Below are 15,592 nucleotides of genomic sequence, written 5' to 3' on the forward strand. Positions count from 1 at the left end.
AAGTTTTTTCTTTTAACAGATAAATAACTAAGTTTGTCATAATTTTGTCTTCTGACAGCTGCTGAAGGCTTTGGGGTAGAATTTGTGATAAATACACGAATCTTAATTAAACAACAACAAAAAAATCCCCAAAGCAATCATTAACTCCATACAAAACTGTGCAGGAAGAAAAATTAATGAAGTCCATATACGGACCTCAGATACGTTTTGTTTGGATTACTTGGCCGCTTTACTTTGTAATTAAATACCACTATTTGAAAATCTGGAGATTGCACATAAAAGTCCAGAATTCCAGACTTTAAAATAAAAACTGCTAGATCTAGACAAACTGCCTGTATCTCCTCAGCTGGGGCTGCAAACCTATGTTCCGGAACTCCCCCGTCTCCATTCAGCAGCCCTCCTGGCCCCGACCTCGCCTACCCAGACCCACCAGCCCAGTCTTCCACTGGCCCACGAGTTCTCCTGCAAAGCCTACGTGGGAGCAGCGGGTACGGAGGACAGTACCAACTAACAAGGGTCGGCTCTCGCAATCCACGTGAGGACGGAATAACGGCCGGAGGGCACCCAGGCCTTCTAGCCTTCCTGCCTTCCTTTCTATGCTGTATACCTTTTCTAAGTTTCCCATCACCCATCTCTTACTTCCCTTCCCACCACGTTACGTGTGCCCTCAGTAAAGATGGCACCCGGCCAAGCGGGACCGTGGGCGTAGCTTCCGGCTGGGCAGGGTGCTACGAGCCTCGCTTCCGGTGGCGCTCCGAGTGACGTAGCCGGCGCGCCGAGCCTCATGGGCCCGGGGACAATGTGTGCGGCGGATGGAGGTCAGTGATGGAACTCGCAATTGTGTGGTGCCACGGAGAGTAGGGGCTGCTGAGCGTGGGTCCCGAGGGCACAAAGGCGAGGCTGGGAAGGTGGCAAGGGTGCTAGGACGCGGCGAGTCGCGGGGAGCGGGAGGGCGGGCGGGGTGCTGGGACACAGTGGGCCCCAGGGACGCGGCGGGGTCGGCGGGCTGCCGGTTCGGCGCCGTTCAGCCAGTGCGCACGCGCCCCCTCTCCCCGCTGTGCCCGAGCGGCCCGCTCTGGAAGGCGTCGACCCCACCGACCCTTCTTGTCCCCAGCGAACTGGGTTTCGTAATTTTGTGCAGGTTATTTCTCTGTCTCTTTGAACCAAACTTCCGGGTTGGTATTTGCCTAAACCTAAGTCCGGTTTCTGGATTTCAGTTTACAACTCTAAACTGCTCTTAGGGTTGCCTTAAAAATCGGAAAGGTTTTCCAGCGCTTCCCCACTGTGCTTGGGCTCGAAGTGGTAGATGTTGCGCTTGGGCAAATATTCCTCCTCTTTACGCCTCATTTTTTTCCCTATATGTAGAGTTAGACTAAGCTTTTTACAGCTGCAATAATCCACTCATGTAAAAATAAAATGTACCAGCCATATACCAAGTTCCAGGAAATAGAAAGAGATCAAACGTGCTATCTGCTTTGGCAGAAGCAAAGCCCAGGTTAACATTTTATTTTGCCCTTGTCACGTGTCTTGCCTAGGTCATTTACTCTAGTGAGCTAGACCTGCTGATAGAATTGTTAAAAGCAGCATCATAGGGTCATGTAACAAATTGTTGGAGATGGTAATATTTTGTCTGGGTTTGAAAAGATAAAAAGTGTGCTTTTCAGGGCCCTGTGATTGGGATAGCAAGCCTTGCAAGGTGGAGTGGATGTACAAGGCCTGATTAGAAGGGGTTTGTCTGGAGAGGGAGGAGAGATAAAACTGGGAAGATTATTCTGGGTCATGTTGAGAAGTCCTTATTATTGGTTCAGGAGTTTTGCTCCTAAAAATTTGGCTGGGGAAGTGGTGTTTTGGGTTTTTTAAAAGTAGGTTAGTGATGTAATCTACCTTGGTTTGGGGAAGCATAATCCTGCATCTATAGTGTTAAAATATATCCACAGAAACTTTAGAAATGTGAATTATATGTTTTGGGTTTTGCGGGATCATTTTGGTTTAAACTAGCCTTTCCTTTTGTCTCTGTAAGCCAGTAATTATTAATCATGGTTACCCTTGATATAAAAAAAAAAATTAATCTTGTCTGAGCCCTATCTGCAGAGATTCCAATTCAGGGATCTTGGGCAGGACCTAGGAATCTGAATTGTTGAATTACTCCCTAGGTGATTGCAAGGCACAACCAGGCCTAATAACTCTCCAACCCAAGCTATAATGCTTCTGAATTTTGATATTTAAATGAATTCCATACTGAAACAAAAATTTTCTGTGATTTTTGCTTCTGAAAATACTGTCACATACATGTGGGTTGTCAAAAAGGAAAAAGATGAAGGCTGATTTTACAGAGAGGATGGCTATGACTTCAAGTTTGTGAGTCAGGAACTGCCCCTGTATGACCACTTTCTTTCCTTTTTCTCTTTAGGGTTTGGAATCACTTATTAGGAGCCTTAAGTTTCTGCCACCTAGGACATCATGGCAGTTCGCCTAGTGAAGCGATGCACATGCCTCCTGAGAGAAGCTGCCCATTTGGCGCCTGCTATGGCTCCAACTGGCAGACTAAGACTTGCTAGGGTAGCCCATAAGACTCTGACTTCTTCAGCCACCTCACCCAGTTCCCACATCTCAAGTTCCTTGACAGAGCTGATAGAGAAGGAACAAGTGTTTACTCCCTACCCAGAGAAACAAGAGGTAGACCAGCTTATTGAGAAGACCACCAGGCCAGAGGAGCTCCTGGAGCTACTTGGTAGTGGTCACAACTTACACCACAACCATGCGGCCCTCATAGTCATACGACTCTCCCGACTGCTATCTGAAAAGCCAGAAGACAAGGCCTCACTCATACAGGATGCCCGCTTCCAGAAACTTCTCCATCTGGCCAACAGTAAGGTGAGTGCTAGTGTTGCCTCAGGCCTTGGACAAGAAGAAGATAACCAGAAACACTGGAGGCCACAGGAGCCAGTGCTTACCAGCTGTAGATTGGGGTCCTTCCGAGTACTTTGATGTGTTTTCTCTCTGTTCTCACAAGAACCTTGTTATGCAAATATTGCTACCTCCTCATCCTACAAAAAGGCAACCAAGACCCACAGTAATAGAAGTGTAGAAAGCAAGCCAGGTTCCTCTCAGTTTCTTAGGTACTTTCTCCCTCACCATACAGTCTTGACTTGTATCTCCCACCCTTCCACGTCTGGCTGATGGCTAAGCACTATTCTCGAAGTTGGAGGAAATGCAGCGACTAATGGGAGGTCCCTGAAACTTGAGGCAGGCATGGGCGTGATCTAGCCATGTTCAAACCCTCTAAGGGTGAACAGGGAGAGAGGCAACTGGGGGGCCAGAACTGACTACAGAAGTCAGTTTCTGCTCATTGTGAGGAAGGACTCTATTTTAGGTTCTTCCCTTGGGCTCTATGTGCAAAAAGAAGGAGTACAGACTCCTGCTCTGGCCAACTTGGCCCTCACTCTCTGGCCTGTGTTGGAAAGGAGGTGCTCAGGCACTGAAACTGGCCAGTTGTCACGTGATGAAGAGGAGAGAGAGGTACTATGCAAAGAAGGGGTTCACTAAATGTGTTTTTCAAGTTCCTATTATAAAACTAGTGTAGTGGGACTTGGCCAGCTGTTTTTTAATCAGAGTAGTATAGAAAGTACTAGAATTCATTGCATGTAGTAAGGGGAATACTGTCTCATGGAACTTTTGTTTTTGTTAAGTGTGTGTATATACCCATATATTGTGTGTACTAGAGTCCACACTAGTGGTACTAGGTACACTTTTGGGGGGGGGTTGAGAATGTAGCTCATAAAATGAACTTGGGCCCTTTCTTGTTCTTAGGGTATAATTCTGTTGTTTATTGACTTACACATAATTGAAGCATGTCTTGGGAGTATATGACTGACCATTTTAACAAATTTATAAGGCAAGTATTTGCAATTTAAATGACAGAGCTTTCTTTTAAGTGATTTTCCTACAGTCCATGAAACTAGAAAGGTACAGGCATCAGGCTTCATGTGAGACTGGAATTGACTCCAGTACTTTCTCCTTCCTCCCCAGCTCTTCAGACATTGGCTCCTCTGTTCCCAGCTCACCTCTTTATATGAGTGGTTTCCATTCCCCATTCATAGGTCTAGAGACTGAGGCTGAGGGGTCAGCGTTGAGACACTTGGCACAGAAAATGACAGTCATGCTTGTTTTAACATCTGCTGTCTTCTGTGAGGATGGCGTCTGGGCCAAAGGGGAGGAGAGGTGCAATCCAAGCAGGCAAAGAGCCGCCCACATCTCTGAGGCCTGGAGCCACATTCCCTGCACAGCAGAGTCAGCTTCTTCAGAGACAAAGCAGGCACCAGTGGAGAGGGCAGGATGTGGGTGCAGGTTTTGGACCCAGAACTACCCTGAAACTTCAGGGAAATAAGTTGACCTTTGTTTACATGTGCAGTGGGGCTCATGATAACTTCATAGGGTGTTGGTATCTGATAGGAGTATGGGTGTAGAGGATGCTTGTAATTTAGTTAGAGCCTGTTCAGAGATTCTGGTGGTTGCGGCAGCTTGGTCATCCCCAAGAGATGTTAGCATTTGAGGATGGGCAGGGCTTAATGATAGCAGGGGTCTTTTTACCCACACATCAAAGGCTTTCCTGTGGCCCTTCCTACATGAGGAGCACCTGCCTCTGCCGAGTTGAGTGGTGTGTTTTGGTCACATACCCCTAGAGGGCAAGGTGGTGGTACACTCGGTCCCCACACTTATTCTGCAAAGGTGTCATCTTTTCTGCTTATTGTAGCAGTTGCATTCCTAAGAAAATTCACATCCTCAGAAAATGTTAGGATTGTTTTGTTAGAGAAAAGTTTAGGGGTTGGAGTTTCTCAGACTCAAAATAACAGTTATTTTACTAGAGAAAAGTTGGTGTTTTTACTTGTCATTGCAAGTAATTCTGGTGACAAAATTGATCCTAGCAAACTTTGCCATCAGGTCACATCCCTCAGGCTCCACTCTTTCTCTGACCTCCGGTTTTGACAGCTTTATCTGCAGTTCAGGTCTGCATGCCCACCACACAGCCATAGCCAGGACCACATGTCCAGACGGTGTAGTCTCCATTTGATCAGCCACTTCAGGTCTAATCTTCATTAGGGAAACTCGGAGAGTTTCTCGATTGCAAGCAATAGCAAATGACCCTGGCCACCTCGAGCAGAAGTAGTTTGTTCAAGGCTAGAGGACCAGGTTTAGAGGCATGCTCCTGGACCTGGCCTATGCCTGAAGAGAGCGCTAGCCATGTAGATGTCTGCAGCTGTGTCAAATTCGGTGTCTACCCTACTCATGGTAGGCACTGGCCCAGAAGGCTGCCACAGAAACACTGTGACTCATGGGCCCTGTTCCTGTGTCCCAGGCTCAGGGATAAATTTGGTTACAGACAGCAAGTCTCTAGAACTCAAGGCTGAACAAGGCTCCTCATGAGCTCTGAGCACAGGGGATGTTAGACCAGGATGGGGAACTAACTCTTGCCTTCTCTGAAGAGTTGTAGTAAATGCCCATGACAGGAGGTTCACAAAGATAGCTTCCAGCTCACACACAGGATCAATAGGGTGCCACGTGTAACCTCACCTGTGTCCTTTACCTGCCTAGATAACTTCGATCTGGCATGGGACTCTTGTGAAGCTTCTGCGGAGCCTGTATGCTCTGGCGCTCCCCAGGGACTCCAAGGTGCTGCGGTCAGTAGAGCAGGAGGTCCGCTGGCGCATGCGGAGGCTCAGTTATAAGCACTTGGCCTTCCTGGCAGAGTCCTGTGCCACCTCTATGCAGAAGCAGTACTCTCAGGAGCTGCTGGCTGAGCTGCTCATGCACCTGGAGAGACGCTGGACAGAAATTGAAGATGGCCGCACAGTGGTGGCCATCATGATGAAGGTGGGGCACCTCTCGGAGTCACTGATGAACCGCCTGGAAGACAAGGTACTAGGGCTAAGAACAGGTGGCACCTGGTCGGCCTCTCCAGGGCTTTGGGCTTATTAATTGGGTGATAGTCCTCTGCAGAAAGGATTGTCATGTGCATTGGGTCAGGAGCCCTGGAAGCTTTTGTACAGAGTCTTAGGCATCACACAAGGAGGGGCCAAAGGGCTCTGGGTAGCAGCAGGTAGTTGCTCCTTGGCCATGTTTATCAAGTACCACTTACCCGCTTGCTCCTCCTAACACAAACACTTCCCTGATTGCACCTTTATCTTTTTTTTTTTGAGACAGAGTCTTACTTTGTTGCCCAGGTTAGAGTGAGTGCTGTGGCATCAGCCTAGCTCATAGCAACCTCAAACTCCTGCGCTCAAGCAATCCTCCTGCCTCAGCCTCCCGAGTACCTGGGACTATAGGCAGGCACCATGCCCGGCTAATTTTTTCTATATATATTAGTTGGCCAATTAATTTCTTTCTATTTATAGTAGAGACGGGGTCTCGCTCTTGCTCAGGCTGGTTTCAAACTCCTGACCTCGAGCAATCCGCCCACCACAGCCTCCCAGAGTGCTAGAATTACAGGCGTGGGCCACCGCACCCGGCCTGCACCTTTATCTTTTTCCAAAATCCCATCAAGAGCATGATCCTGAGGAGTGGGCATGGCAGGTAGCTCCTAAAGTTACACAGAGGAGCTGATCAAGCCTAGGCCAGCCCCTGTGTGGCCCAGCTTCTGCCAGAACATTCCTAGAGATATAGTAACCCCCTCTTTTGACTTTAGCCCTGCAGTCGAGTCAAATTCAGCCCCCGTTCCTGTCATAGTGGGGGCTGGCCCAGATGACTGCCATAGCAAGCTCCGTAGCTCATCGGCCCTGCGTCCCCTGCCCCTGGGACCTGGGGATAAGTGTAGCTGTGAACATTATGCTCCAAGTTCAGGGGTTCCCTGGGGCAGGCAAGGAGGCAGGCCCTGCACAGATGGGCCTGTGTTTAGTCAGCTCAGGCCCAGTTGCTGTCTCGCAGGGGCTGCACTGGATGGGACCCCTGCCCCCAGCTCGTCCCTGCCACCTCAGGCCATTCAGCTGACCCCTACGCGGCTGTGGTTGACAGTGCCTGGAGTTGGTGGAGCAGTTTGGCCCCAACGAGCTACGGAAGGTGCTGGTGACACTGGCAGCTCAGAGCCGGCGATCTGTGCCCTTGCTTCGGGCCATCTCCTACCACCTTGTGCAGAAGCCCTTCTCTCTGACAAAAAGTGTGCTCTTGGACCTGGCCTACGCCTATGGTAAGTTCTTTGGACAAAACTGCGCAGGGAGGGAACTCAGGCCTTATAGGTGCCTGCAGCTGTGTCAAATTCGGTGCCTGCCATACCTGTGGTAGGCACTGGCCCAGAAGGCTGCTACAGAAACACTGTGACCCATGGGCCCTGTTCCTGTGTCTCGGGCTCAGGGATAAATTTGGTTACAGACATCAACCTTCTAGACCTCAAAGCTGATGTAGAGTGGGGCTGGCTGGCAAATGCTGACCCTCCCTAGCTAAACCCTGTGGTCTGTTCTGTCCCAAAGGCAAGCTCAGCTTTCACCAGACCCAAGTGTCCCAGCGCCTGGCTGCCGACCTGCTGTCTCTCATGCCCAGCCTGACACCCAGTGAGGTGGCCCACTGCGCCAAGTCCTTCGCCTTGCTCAAGTGGCTCAACCTGCCTCTGTTTGAGGCCTTTGCCCAGGTGAGCCGCGGCCTACTCCAGTCGGAGGCCTGGCCAGCCAGCTCCACGCCACTGTGGACAGCTGGGTACTGGGGGCTCTCTCCATGTGTGGCCCCAACTTGAAGGAGCTGACTCCCTGGGCATCTGTTGAGAACTGTTGCTTTAATCGAGGAAGCAAAGCCAATCTAAAAATGCCCACTTGTAAGTGGCAAATACATATTTCTGGCCAGGTGTGGCGGCTTATGCCTGTAATGCTAGCACACTGGGAGGCTTGCTTGAGGTCAGGAGGTCGAGACCAGCCTGAGTAAGAGCAAGACTCTGTCTCTACTAAAAATAGAAAAATTAACTGGGCATCTGCCTGTAGTGGAACTTGCCTACAGTCACAGCTACTTGGGAGGCTGAGGCAGGAGGATCACTTGAGCCCAGGAGTTTGAGGTTACAGTGCATCATGATGACGCCGCTGTACTCTAGCTGGGGCAACAGAGTGAGACTCTGTCTCAAAAATAATAATAAAACTTTAAAAAAATACAGATTTCTTTTTGGCTTATTTGGAAAGAGATTATTCAGTGGTGGAGAAAACATATTTGAGAACTCTTTCCTGTTTTTTCACTGATCATCATAAGTGTTTTCATACATCTTGGAGTAGCTATAGCAGGTAACAGCGAGGCTGAGAATGACTCAGAACTCCCTACTGAACTGTTGACTGCCCCACAATGGAATTGTAAGGAAAGATGATACCTGCCCTTATGTTGACAAGCAACTGTTCTAAACTCAGTGTACTGGTTGTAGAGCATTTCTAAAGCCAGTATCAGAAGGAGGCAGTTTCTAGATATCCCCTGCCCTCTGGGTAGTTGCTGCTTGGTGAAGGGTCTGGCCCTATGGGAATCACCCCATGTGGCCAGCTGCTTGTAGGCCCTGGGTAGAGGGTCCTGTAGTCACCCCTGGCCTCCCAGGCTCCCCTCAGATTCAGAGCTGGGTGGGAGGACGGCATCCTGGGCAGTGCGCTCATCCTGTCTCTCTGCTATCCCTGACCTGCCCAGCACATCCTGAACAGAGCCCAGGACACCACCGTGCCCCACCTGTGCAGCATGCTGCTGGCTTTTGCCCGTCTGAACTTCCATCCAGAACAAGAGGATGAGTTCTTCAGCCTGGTACAGTTTCTGGGCACCCTCTCCCCATCCCTTACCCTCTCCCTGCCAGCTAATGGCTCATGAGCCATCCTCCCAGAAGCAGCTTGGGCTGGGTGGAAGGGAAGAGGCTGTGGTGCCTGGCACAGGAGCCCCAGATACTAAAGCGGGAAGCAAGAAGGCCTGGCATGGGAGGGCAGGAGGAGCTGGCTGGAGCCAGGCGTCCTGGGGTTCATTTGAGAATAAACATGAAGTCCTGTCCTAGCATCCAGTTGACTCCCCTACCAGGCAGGGCTGGGAGAACATGCATCTCATTTCCGGATGCTCCTTTTAATGCCCGGCTGGAGCTCAGAAGCTTCAGGGACTCAAGAGACCCACTGGGTGGGCACGAGGTGGGCATGCTAAACAGAACAAGCTTAGGGTTGTAGGGGGAATGTTCTTTATGAAAACCTCCATGGTATTTGCAGAGCCCAGTAGACCACGTTTGACCCCCGGACTCCAACAGGGGCTTGCCTGGCTCAGTGCTGAGAACGGCCTGTGGAAGAGGGTAGGAGTGTGGGGCTGTTTCACCTCTTAGATGCTCTCATCCTCCTAGAGGAGCAGAGACACCTCTTCGTTGTCCCATGTTCCCACTTGGGGACATTATTAGAGAAGAGATTCTGTGCCCTAGGCCCCTGCCAGTGGGCAGGATATAGGTAAAGGCAGTTAAATGCTGGCAATCAGGCAGCACTCTTCCTGTTCTCCAGAGTGGTGTAAGAGGAAAGTTCCTGGTACCTTCAAGCCCAGGGTCGCTCTAGGCTTGATTCTACCTCTTGCTGCCCAGTAGCCACCTCTGGCTTCAGTGTGACCAGGTCAAGACTAGCTAGACTCTGGTCTGCCTGTGGCTATTTGCAGCCCTCAGGCTAAGCCTGCTTTCTCTACCACACCCTGTCCTTTCCCAGGTGCACAAGAACGTGGGGTCTGCACTGACAGGCCTGGAGCCAGCCTTGCAGGTGGACCTGGTGTGGGCCCTGTGTGTGCTGCAGCAGGCAAGGGAAGAGGAGCTGCGAGCCGTCCTCCGCCCAGAATTTCACACCCAGTTTCTAGGTGAGCCCCACCATCCTGCATTGCTATAGCTGGGGGGCTGCCTGGTCTATGCCTAGAGCCAGGTGAGAAGTTGGAGCAGAGACAGAGAAGACCAGGGCTGCTCACCCCCACCTTCACTCATTCCCCGTTCATTCCCTACAGGTGGCCAGCAGGACCTTCAGTCTGCTGCCTCCTGGCCTGTGGCCCACCCCACCCTTCTCACTCTCCTCATCTCCTAGGGGGCGAGTCTCCGAAGGATCAGAGCACCTTTCAGAAGCTGCTCCACATCAACGCCACTGCCCAGCTAGAGCACCCTGAGTACATGGGTCCTTTTCTGCCAGCCTCAGCTGTGGCCCCAAGGCCCTCAGTCCTTGACAAGAAGGTGACCCCCCTGCAGAAGGAGCTGCAGGAGACTCTGAAGGGGCTGTTGGAGAGCGCCAACAGGGGCAGCCTCGAGGTGGCCACGCAGTACGGCTGGGTGCTGGGTGAGGGTCCACCCCCCAGGTGGTGTGGGGCCTGATTCTGCCTTAATCGTAACAGGACTGTTCTGACCTTGTCCCTTCTGCAGTAAGGACTGACCCAGAGAGCTGCAGGGCGTCAACTGGGGCTCCCCCTACATACACCCTATCTCTGTCCATGCTTCCCATGGGGGGTGGTCTCTGAGGGACAGCCCCCAACATACTCTCATACCACACCCCTTCCCCAGATGCTGAGGTACTGTTGGATGCTGATGGCCAGTTTCTGCCCCTGATAGACTTCGTGGCGCCTCACCTTGCCCAGCCAGCAGGGAGCCAGCCACTGCCCCCAGGGGCTAAGAGGTAATGGCCAGGGATCTGCTTGTTGGGGGCCCTCTGAAGGCCATGGTGGCTCCACAGCTCCTGGGCTGCACACATGTGGCTCTTTTCTCAGCTTTTCCCCTCTGAGGGGCTGGGACAGTGGATGCTAGTCAGCCTCCCCTTCTCCCTGCCAGGCTAGCTTTCCTGCGTTGGGAGTTCCCCAACTTCAACAGCCGAAGCAAGGACTTGCTGGGTCGCTTTGTCCTGGCCCGGCGACACATGCTGGCTGCAGGCTTCCTGGTGGTGGACGTGAGTACCTGTTGGTCAGGTGGTCACTGCGTGGGCAGTGGGGGCCAGGTGGAATAGAAGCCAGGCCTAGAGCCAGAATATATACAGGGACCTGGCCTGTGGCCCCAGCCCCTCTCCTAGGAGCCCGGGGAGGGAGTTTTCCCGTGGATCCTGGCTGCTTCTGTCTCTCCTATTCCCTTCCCAGCCTCTCACAGAGGACCTAGTGCTTGACCCCCGTAGGTGCATCCAGAAAGGCCACCAAGCCTGCAGGTTCAGCTTTGGAGGTGGTCAGAGTTGAACCCCTTCCCAGATGAGGCTCAGGAAGCTTGGGAAGGCCACACGGCTATTGAGCATCCAAGCAGAGCTGCAAGGGCTGCTGCTGTGCCTCCTTGGACAGAGCCTATTCTCAGAAAAGGGAGAACCGGCAGGGTGCCCCAGTTCAGTGTCGTGGCTGGCACAGAGCTCCTTGCTGTGATCTGATCCTGGGGCAGAAAGACACAGGTTCCAGGCCTGACTGCAGGCTCACACCTGGAGACCTTAGCCAAAACTAAAAGGGTGTCAACTTCCCTGAGGAGGGCCAGAGAATAAATTTGTGGCTTTGTGGGCCACAGAAGGGTTCTGTCACATATTCTTCTTTAGGTGGTTGTAGGATTTTTTAACAACGCTTTAAAATTCAGATGCCCTTCTTAGGCCCTATGTAGTTTGCAGACCTCTGGCATTGTCAGTGCCAGAGCCTTTTAACAACCACACTGCGCGCAGCTTCATGGGCTCTGCCTTGAGGGTTTGGAGGCTGAGGGCTAGGCGTGTGGAGCTTTTGGTCACCAGCAAGTGCTGGCAGATGAGGGGTCAATGTGAGGGCAGTGGGCAGAGCCACTCGCCAGGCAGGGGTTGGAAAGGGTCCCCCCACCCCTGTGACCTGTCTCCTTCTCCTCCCAGGTCCCATACTATGAGTGGCTGGAACTTAAATCTGAATGGCAGAAAATAGCCTACCTCAAGGACAAGATGCGCAAAGCAGTTGCAGAGGATCTGGCCAAGTGACCTACACCAGCAGCGTGGACTGCATGGCCAGGGGCTGACTCTCTGCCCGAAGACCTAGCCATGGGCACTGGGCAAACGAGGTGTCACCCTTGAGGACAAACCTTCTCAGTGCAGAACCTTGGCCAGAATGGGGAGGGTGGCCTGAAGCTCCAAGGGACAGAATGTCCTTTTGTGGGTAATAAATGTTTAATTTTGGTGTTGGACACCAGGAAGCTTCCCGGGCTTTGTCACCCCCACCCCCTCGCTCTCGACCTCCTGTTCATATGCACAGGGGAGCTGGTGTGGCTCTCCATGGCTCCACCCTGTGCACTCCCCTACCCCTCAGCAGAAGAGGGCTGGATTTAGGGACAGACCCAGATCTTCAGCTACCTGTCTCTTCTAGCTTCTGCCTCTTCCTGGGGATCCTTCTCATCTGTCACCTTGCACCTAGGTAGATGGAAGGGATCCCAACAGCCTAGAGTGACAAGTGATATAAGGGCTGGGTGGGCACTTGGGACACTCTGGGAGAGGAGAAAATCCCTCTTGGCTGACACTGCAGGCCGGAGCTAGACCCCATCCCTGACCTTGTCGCCCTGACCAGTGCCTTGTGCTGCCGTCGCACAAACCATCTACCCAGATGGAGCCCTGGTGGCCTCTTTGCTGCTGCAGGGGCTGTCATGCTAGAAAGCAACAGGGTTTCTGCCTTCTAGCCTCTTGTTAGAGATTCCCATTGGCAGAACCTGACTGAAAGGGAGTCGGGGAACTGTGGGTCCGCCTTCAGCGGTACCAGGTAGAGGGGGTACGGTGGGGTGGGGCTGAGAGCAGAGGAGCCTGCTGCCCTCTTGCCACCCCAGACCATTCCCTCACAGAGAGCAAGCATAGGCCCTCCACTGCTTGAAGCCTGTCCACTCTCCCAAGCATGGGGTAGTTTTGTGCCAGGTGCACTGGGAGCCTTCAGGCACAGGTGAGCACAGTCCCTGTCATTCACACAGGCTGTGGAGTTAACCACAGCTGAGTGGCCCTACACCAGTGTGAGGCGAAAAAGCAGCCAGAGATGGCTTCGGAAGGAGGAAAGAACATCCCGAAGTGCTGGGGTGTGGCAGCACAGGGTCTGTGGGACAAGGCCAAGGAGCTGCAAGAGCCAGCTGGGGAGGGCTGGGTTGTGTCGGAGGAAATAAAAGCTCATCCTGTTTACTACTTGGGGCCCCTGACTTTTATTTTGAGATAATCACGGGTTACCGTACAGTTGTAAGAAACAATCCAGTGATTCCCTCAATTTCAGAGTAGGTGCAAGGTCACACCCCAATACTGACCTGAACAGAAGTCAAGCTGGAGGACTTTCCAGTCTCCACAAGGTCCCCTCGTTTTGCCCTTTATCCTCACACCTCACCTTGTCCTTCACCGCCATGAGGCTTCTCTGTTCTATTATTTTGTCATTCTAAGAATGTTACAGAAAGGGAATCACAGGACATGGACTTTTAATAATTGGATTTCTTGGCATAATTCTCTGAGAGTTGGAATTCTCAATCAAATTGCATGCACCAATAGTTCCTTTTTATTGCTGTTAGCACTGTGTTGCTTTTTGTTCCAGGGTGTGGCTGTAACACCCACTGGCAGACATCTGTTTTTCAGCTATTACTGATAGAGTAGCCAGAAAACCTGTGGCCAGGGTTTTGTGTAAGTTTTCATTTCTCTGGACTAAATATGCCCAGGAGTGCAACTGCCGGGACATACGTAGTTTATGTGTTGAGCTTTATTTATTTGTTTTTAAACTACCAAACTAGGCTGGGCCGGCACCTGTAATCCTAGCACTCTGGGAGGACGAGGCAGGAGTATCACTCAAGGTCAGAAGTTTGAGACCAGCCTGAGCAAGAGTGAGACCCTGTCTCTACTAAAAATAGAAATTAATTGGCCAACTAAAACTATATAGAAAAAATTAGCCGGGCACAGTGGCACATGCCTGTAGTCCCAGCTACTTGGGAGGCTGAGGCAGGAGGATCGCTTGAGCCCAGGAGTTTGAGGTTGCTGTGAGCTAGGCTGACGCCACAGCACTCTAGCCTAGGCAACAGAGAGACTGTGACTCAAAAGAAAAACAAAAAACTACCAAGCTGTTTTCCAGAGCGACTGTACTATTCTGTAATACATTCACATCAGCAGGGTGTGAAGGATCCAGTTCATCTTCAACTTTGTATGTTGTCATTAACTTTTTATTTTTGTAATTCTCACAGATGCGGAGTGCTATCTCATGGTTTTAAGTTGCATTTCCCTAATGACCAGTGATACTGAACATCATTTCATCTCTTTTTGATAAGCTGATAAGAAATAAGACATTGAGTTGCCATCTGTCCTATTTAGTGAAGTGTCCTGTGTCTTTTGCCTGTGTTCTAATTTTGCATTGTGTGCTTTTTTATAGCTTTTGAGAGGTTTTTGGTTTTTTTTTTTAATATTAAAGTTACCATTCCTTTGACACATGATTTGCAAATATTTTCTCCCAGTCTGTGGCTTATTGTCTCATCCCTTTAAGGTCTTTTGCAGAGCATAATTTTAAATTTTGTTGAAGTCCAATTTACCAATTTTTCCTTTTGTGGGTTGTCACTAAATTTATTTTGGGTGTCAAGCTAAGAACTCTGCTTAGCTGCCTAGCCTTAGGTCCTGACATTTTTTTCCAGTTTTCTTTTATTAAGCATTTTGCAGTTTTGTTTTTACATTGAAGTTCATGATTCATTTTGAAGATTTTTTTTTTTTTTCTTTTTTTGGAAGACAGAGTCTCCCTCTGTTGCCCTGGGTAGAGTGCTGTGGTGTCAGCCGAGTTCACAGCAACCTCAAACTCCTGGGCTTGAGTGATCCTCCTGCCTTAGCCTCTGCCTCCCCAGTAGCTGGGACTACAAGTGCATGCCACTACCACGCCTGGCTAATTTTTCTATTTTTAATAGAGAAGGTGTCTCCCTCTTGTTCATGCTGGTCTCAAACTTCTGAACTCAAGCGATCCACCCGCCTCAGCCTCCCAGAGTGCTAGGATTACAGGTGTGAGCCACCATGCCCAGCCAATTTTGAAGAGTTTCTCTTCAAATGGAGTTATTTGCATAGTTGGTGAGACTTAAATTAAGGTTGTCTGTCTGGTTTTGCTCCTAAATGTCAGTTGCTCCAAAAACTTACTGAAAAGGTGATCCTCTCCCACTTGTTGCTTTTACATTTCTGTGAAAAGTTAGGGATATTTGTGTGGGTCCATCTCTGGGTTTTCTATTCTGTGCCATTGGTCTATGTTATCTGTCCCTCCACCAATGTCACATGTTCTTGATTACGATAGCTATAAGGTAGGTCTTTCTACTGGGTAGAGTGAATAGGTCCTCCTAAACTTGTCTGTGTCTACAAAAAAAACCTCATTGGGATTCTAATAGGAATTTCATTAAACCTATAGATCACTTTAGGGCAACTCAACAGCTTTACCATGTTGAATCTTCCAATCTATGAGCACAGTACAGTCAGCCATCTCTGTCCTCGGGTTCCATATCACAGATTCAGCCTACCCTGGATTGAAAAATACAGCAACAACAAAAGTATACAAATTTTTTAAAGTATACATTGTAACTATTTACATAGCATTTACACTGTATTAGGTATTTTAAGTAATCTACAGATGATTTAAAGTATACAGGAGATCCAATCTCTGCAGGCTAGCTAAAAAATAAATAAATAAATTTTAAAAAATTAAAGTATACAGG

At 50.2% G+C, this 15,592-nt stretch overlaps 1 protein-coding gene and 3 non-coding genes across 6 annotated transcripts; all 4 read left to right on the forward strand.

Moving 5' to 3' along the window:
• Positions 1–729: 729 nt before the first annotated feature.
• On the forward strand, positions 730–12,094 carry TBRG4 (transforming growth factor beta regulator 4). 3 transcript variants are annotated; one of them, XM_012763416.2, is made up of 11 exons: positions 730–818; positions 2,411–2,874; positions 5,593–5,916; positions 7,009–7,180; positions 7,461–7,618; positions 8,638–8,748; positions 9,666–9,810; positions 10,029–10,274; positions 10,496–10,607; positions 10,760–10,874; positions 11,790–12,094. In XM_012763416.2, the coding sequence occupies exons 2-11, from the start codon at positions 2,461–2,463 to the stop codon at positions 11,889–11,891; spliced, it is 1,899 nt and encodes a 632-aa protein (XP_012618870.1). In that variant the 5' UTR covers positions 730–818; positions 2,411–2,460; the 3' UTR covers positions 11,892–12,094. The 3 variants fall into 3 exon arrangements, with proteins under 3 accessions (XP_012618870.1, XP_012618873.1, XP_012618874.1); XM_012763419.3 differs by lacking the exon at positions 10,029–10,274; XM_012763420.3 differs by lacking the exons at positions 7,009–7,180; positions 7,461–7,618.
• On the forward strand, positions 5,253–5,386 carry LOC142873200 (small nucleolar RNA SNORA5). Its single transcript, XR_012921241.1, has one exon. It is a non-coding gene; the product is annotated as a small nucleolar RNA SNORA5 (small nucleolar RNA).
• On the forward strand, positions 6,686–6,823 carry LOC142873203 (small nucleolar RNA SNORA5). The gene has a single exon (XR_012921244.1). It is a non-coding gene; the product is annotated as a small nucleolar RNA SNORA5 (small nucleolar RNA).
• On the forward strand, positions 7,235–7,368 carry LOC142873201 (small nucleolar RNA SNORA5). Its single transcript, XR_012921242.1, has one exon. It is a non-coding gene; the product is annotated as a small nucleolar RNA SNORA5 (small nucleolar RNA).
• Positions 12,095–15,592: the final 3,498 nt, after the last annotated feature.

Source organism: Microcebus murinus, chromosome 9 (assembly GCF_040939455.1).
Source record: "Microcebus murinus isolate Inina chromosome 9, M.murinus_Inina_mat1.0, whole genome shotgun sequence".
Classification (NCBI taxonomy): domain Eukaryota; kingdom Metazoa; phylum Chordata; class Mammalia; order Primates; family Cheirogaleidae; genus Microcebus; species Microcebus murinus.

Excerpts from the sequence above, each read along its gene's own strand:
- TBRG4 (XM_012763416.2), top strand. The coding sequence starts at position 2,461 with ATGGCAGTTCGCCTAGTGAAGCGATGCACATGCCTCCTGAGAGAAGCT. Across the intron at positions 2,875-5,592 it reads TCCATCTGGCCAACAGTAAG|ATAACTTCGATCTGGCATGG; the intron begins GTGAGTGCTAGT and ends TTACCTGCCTAG. Across the intron at positions 7,619-8,637 it reads TGTTTGAGGCCTTTGCCCAG|CACATCCTGAACAGAGCCCA; the intron begins GTGAGCCGCGGC and ends TGACCTGCCCAG.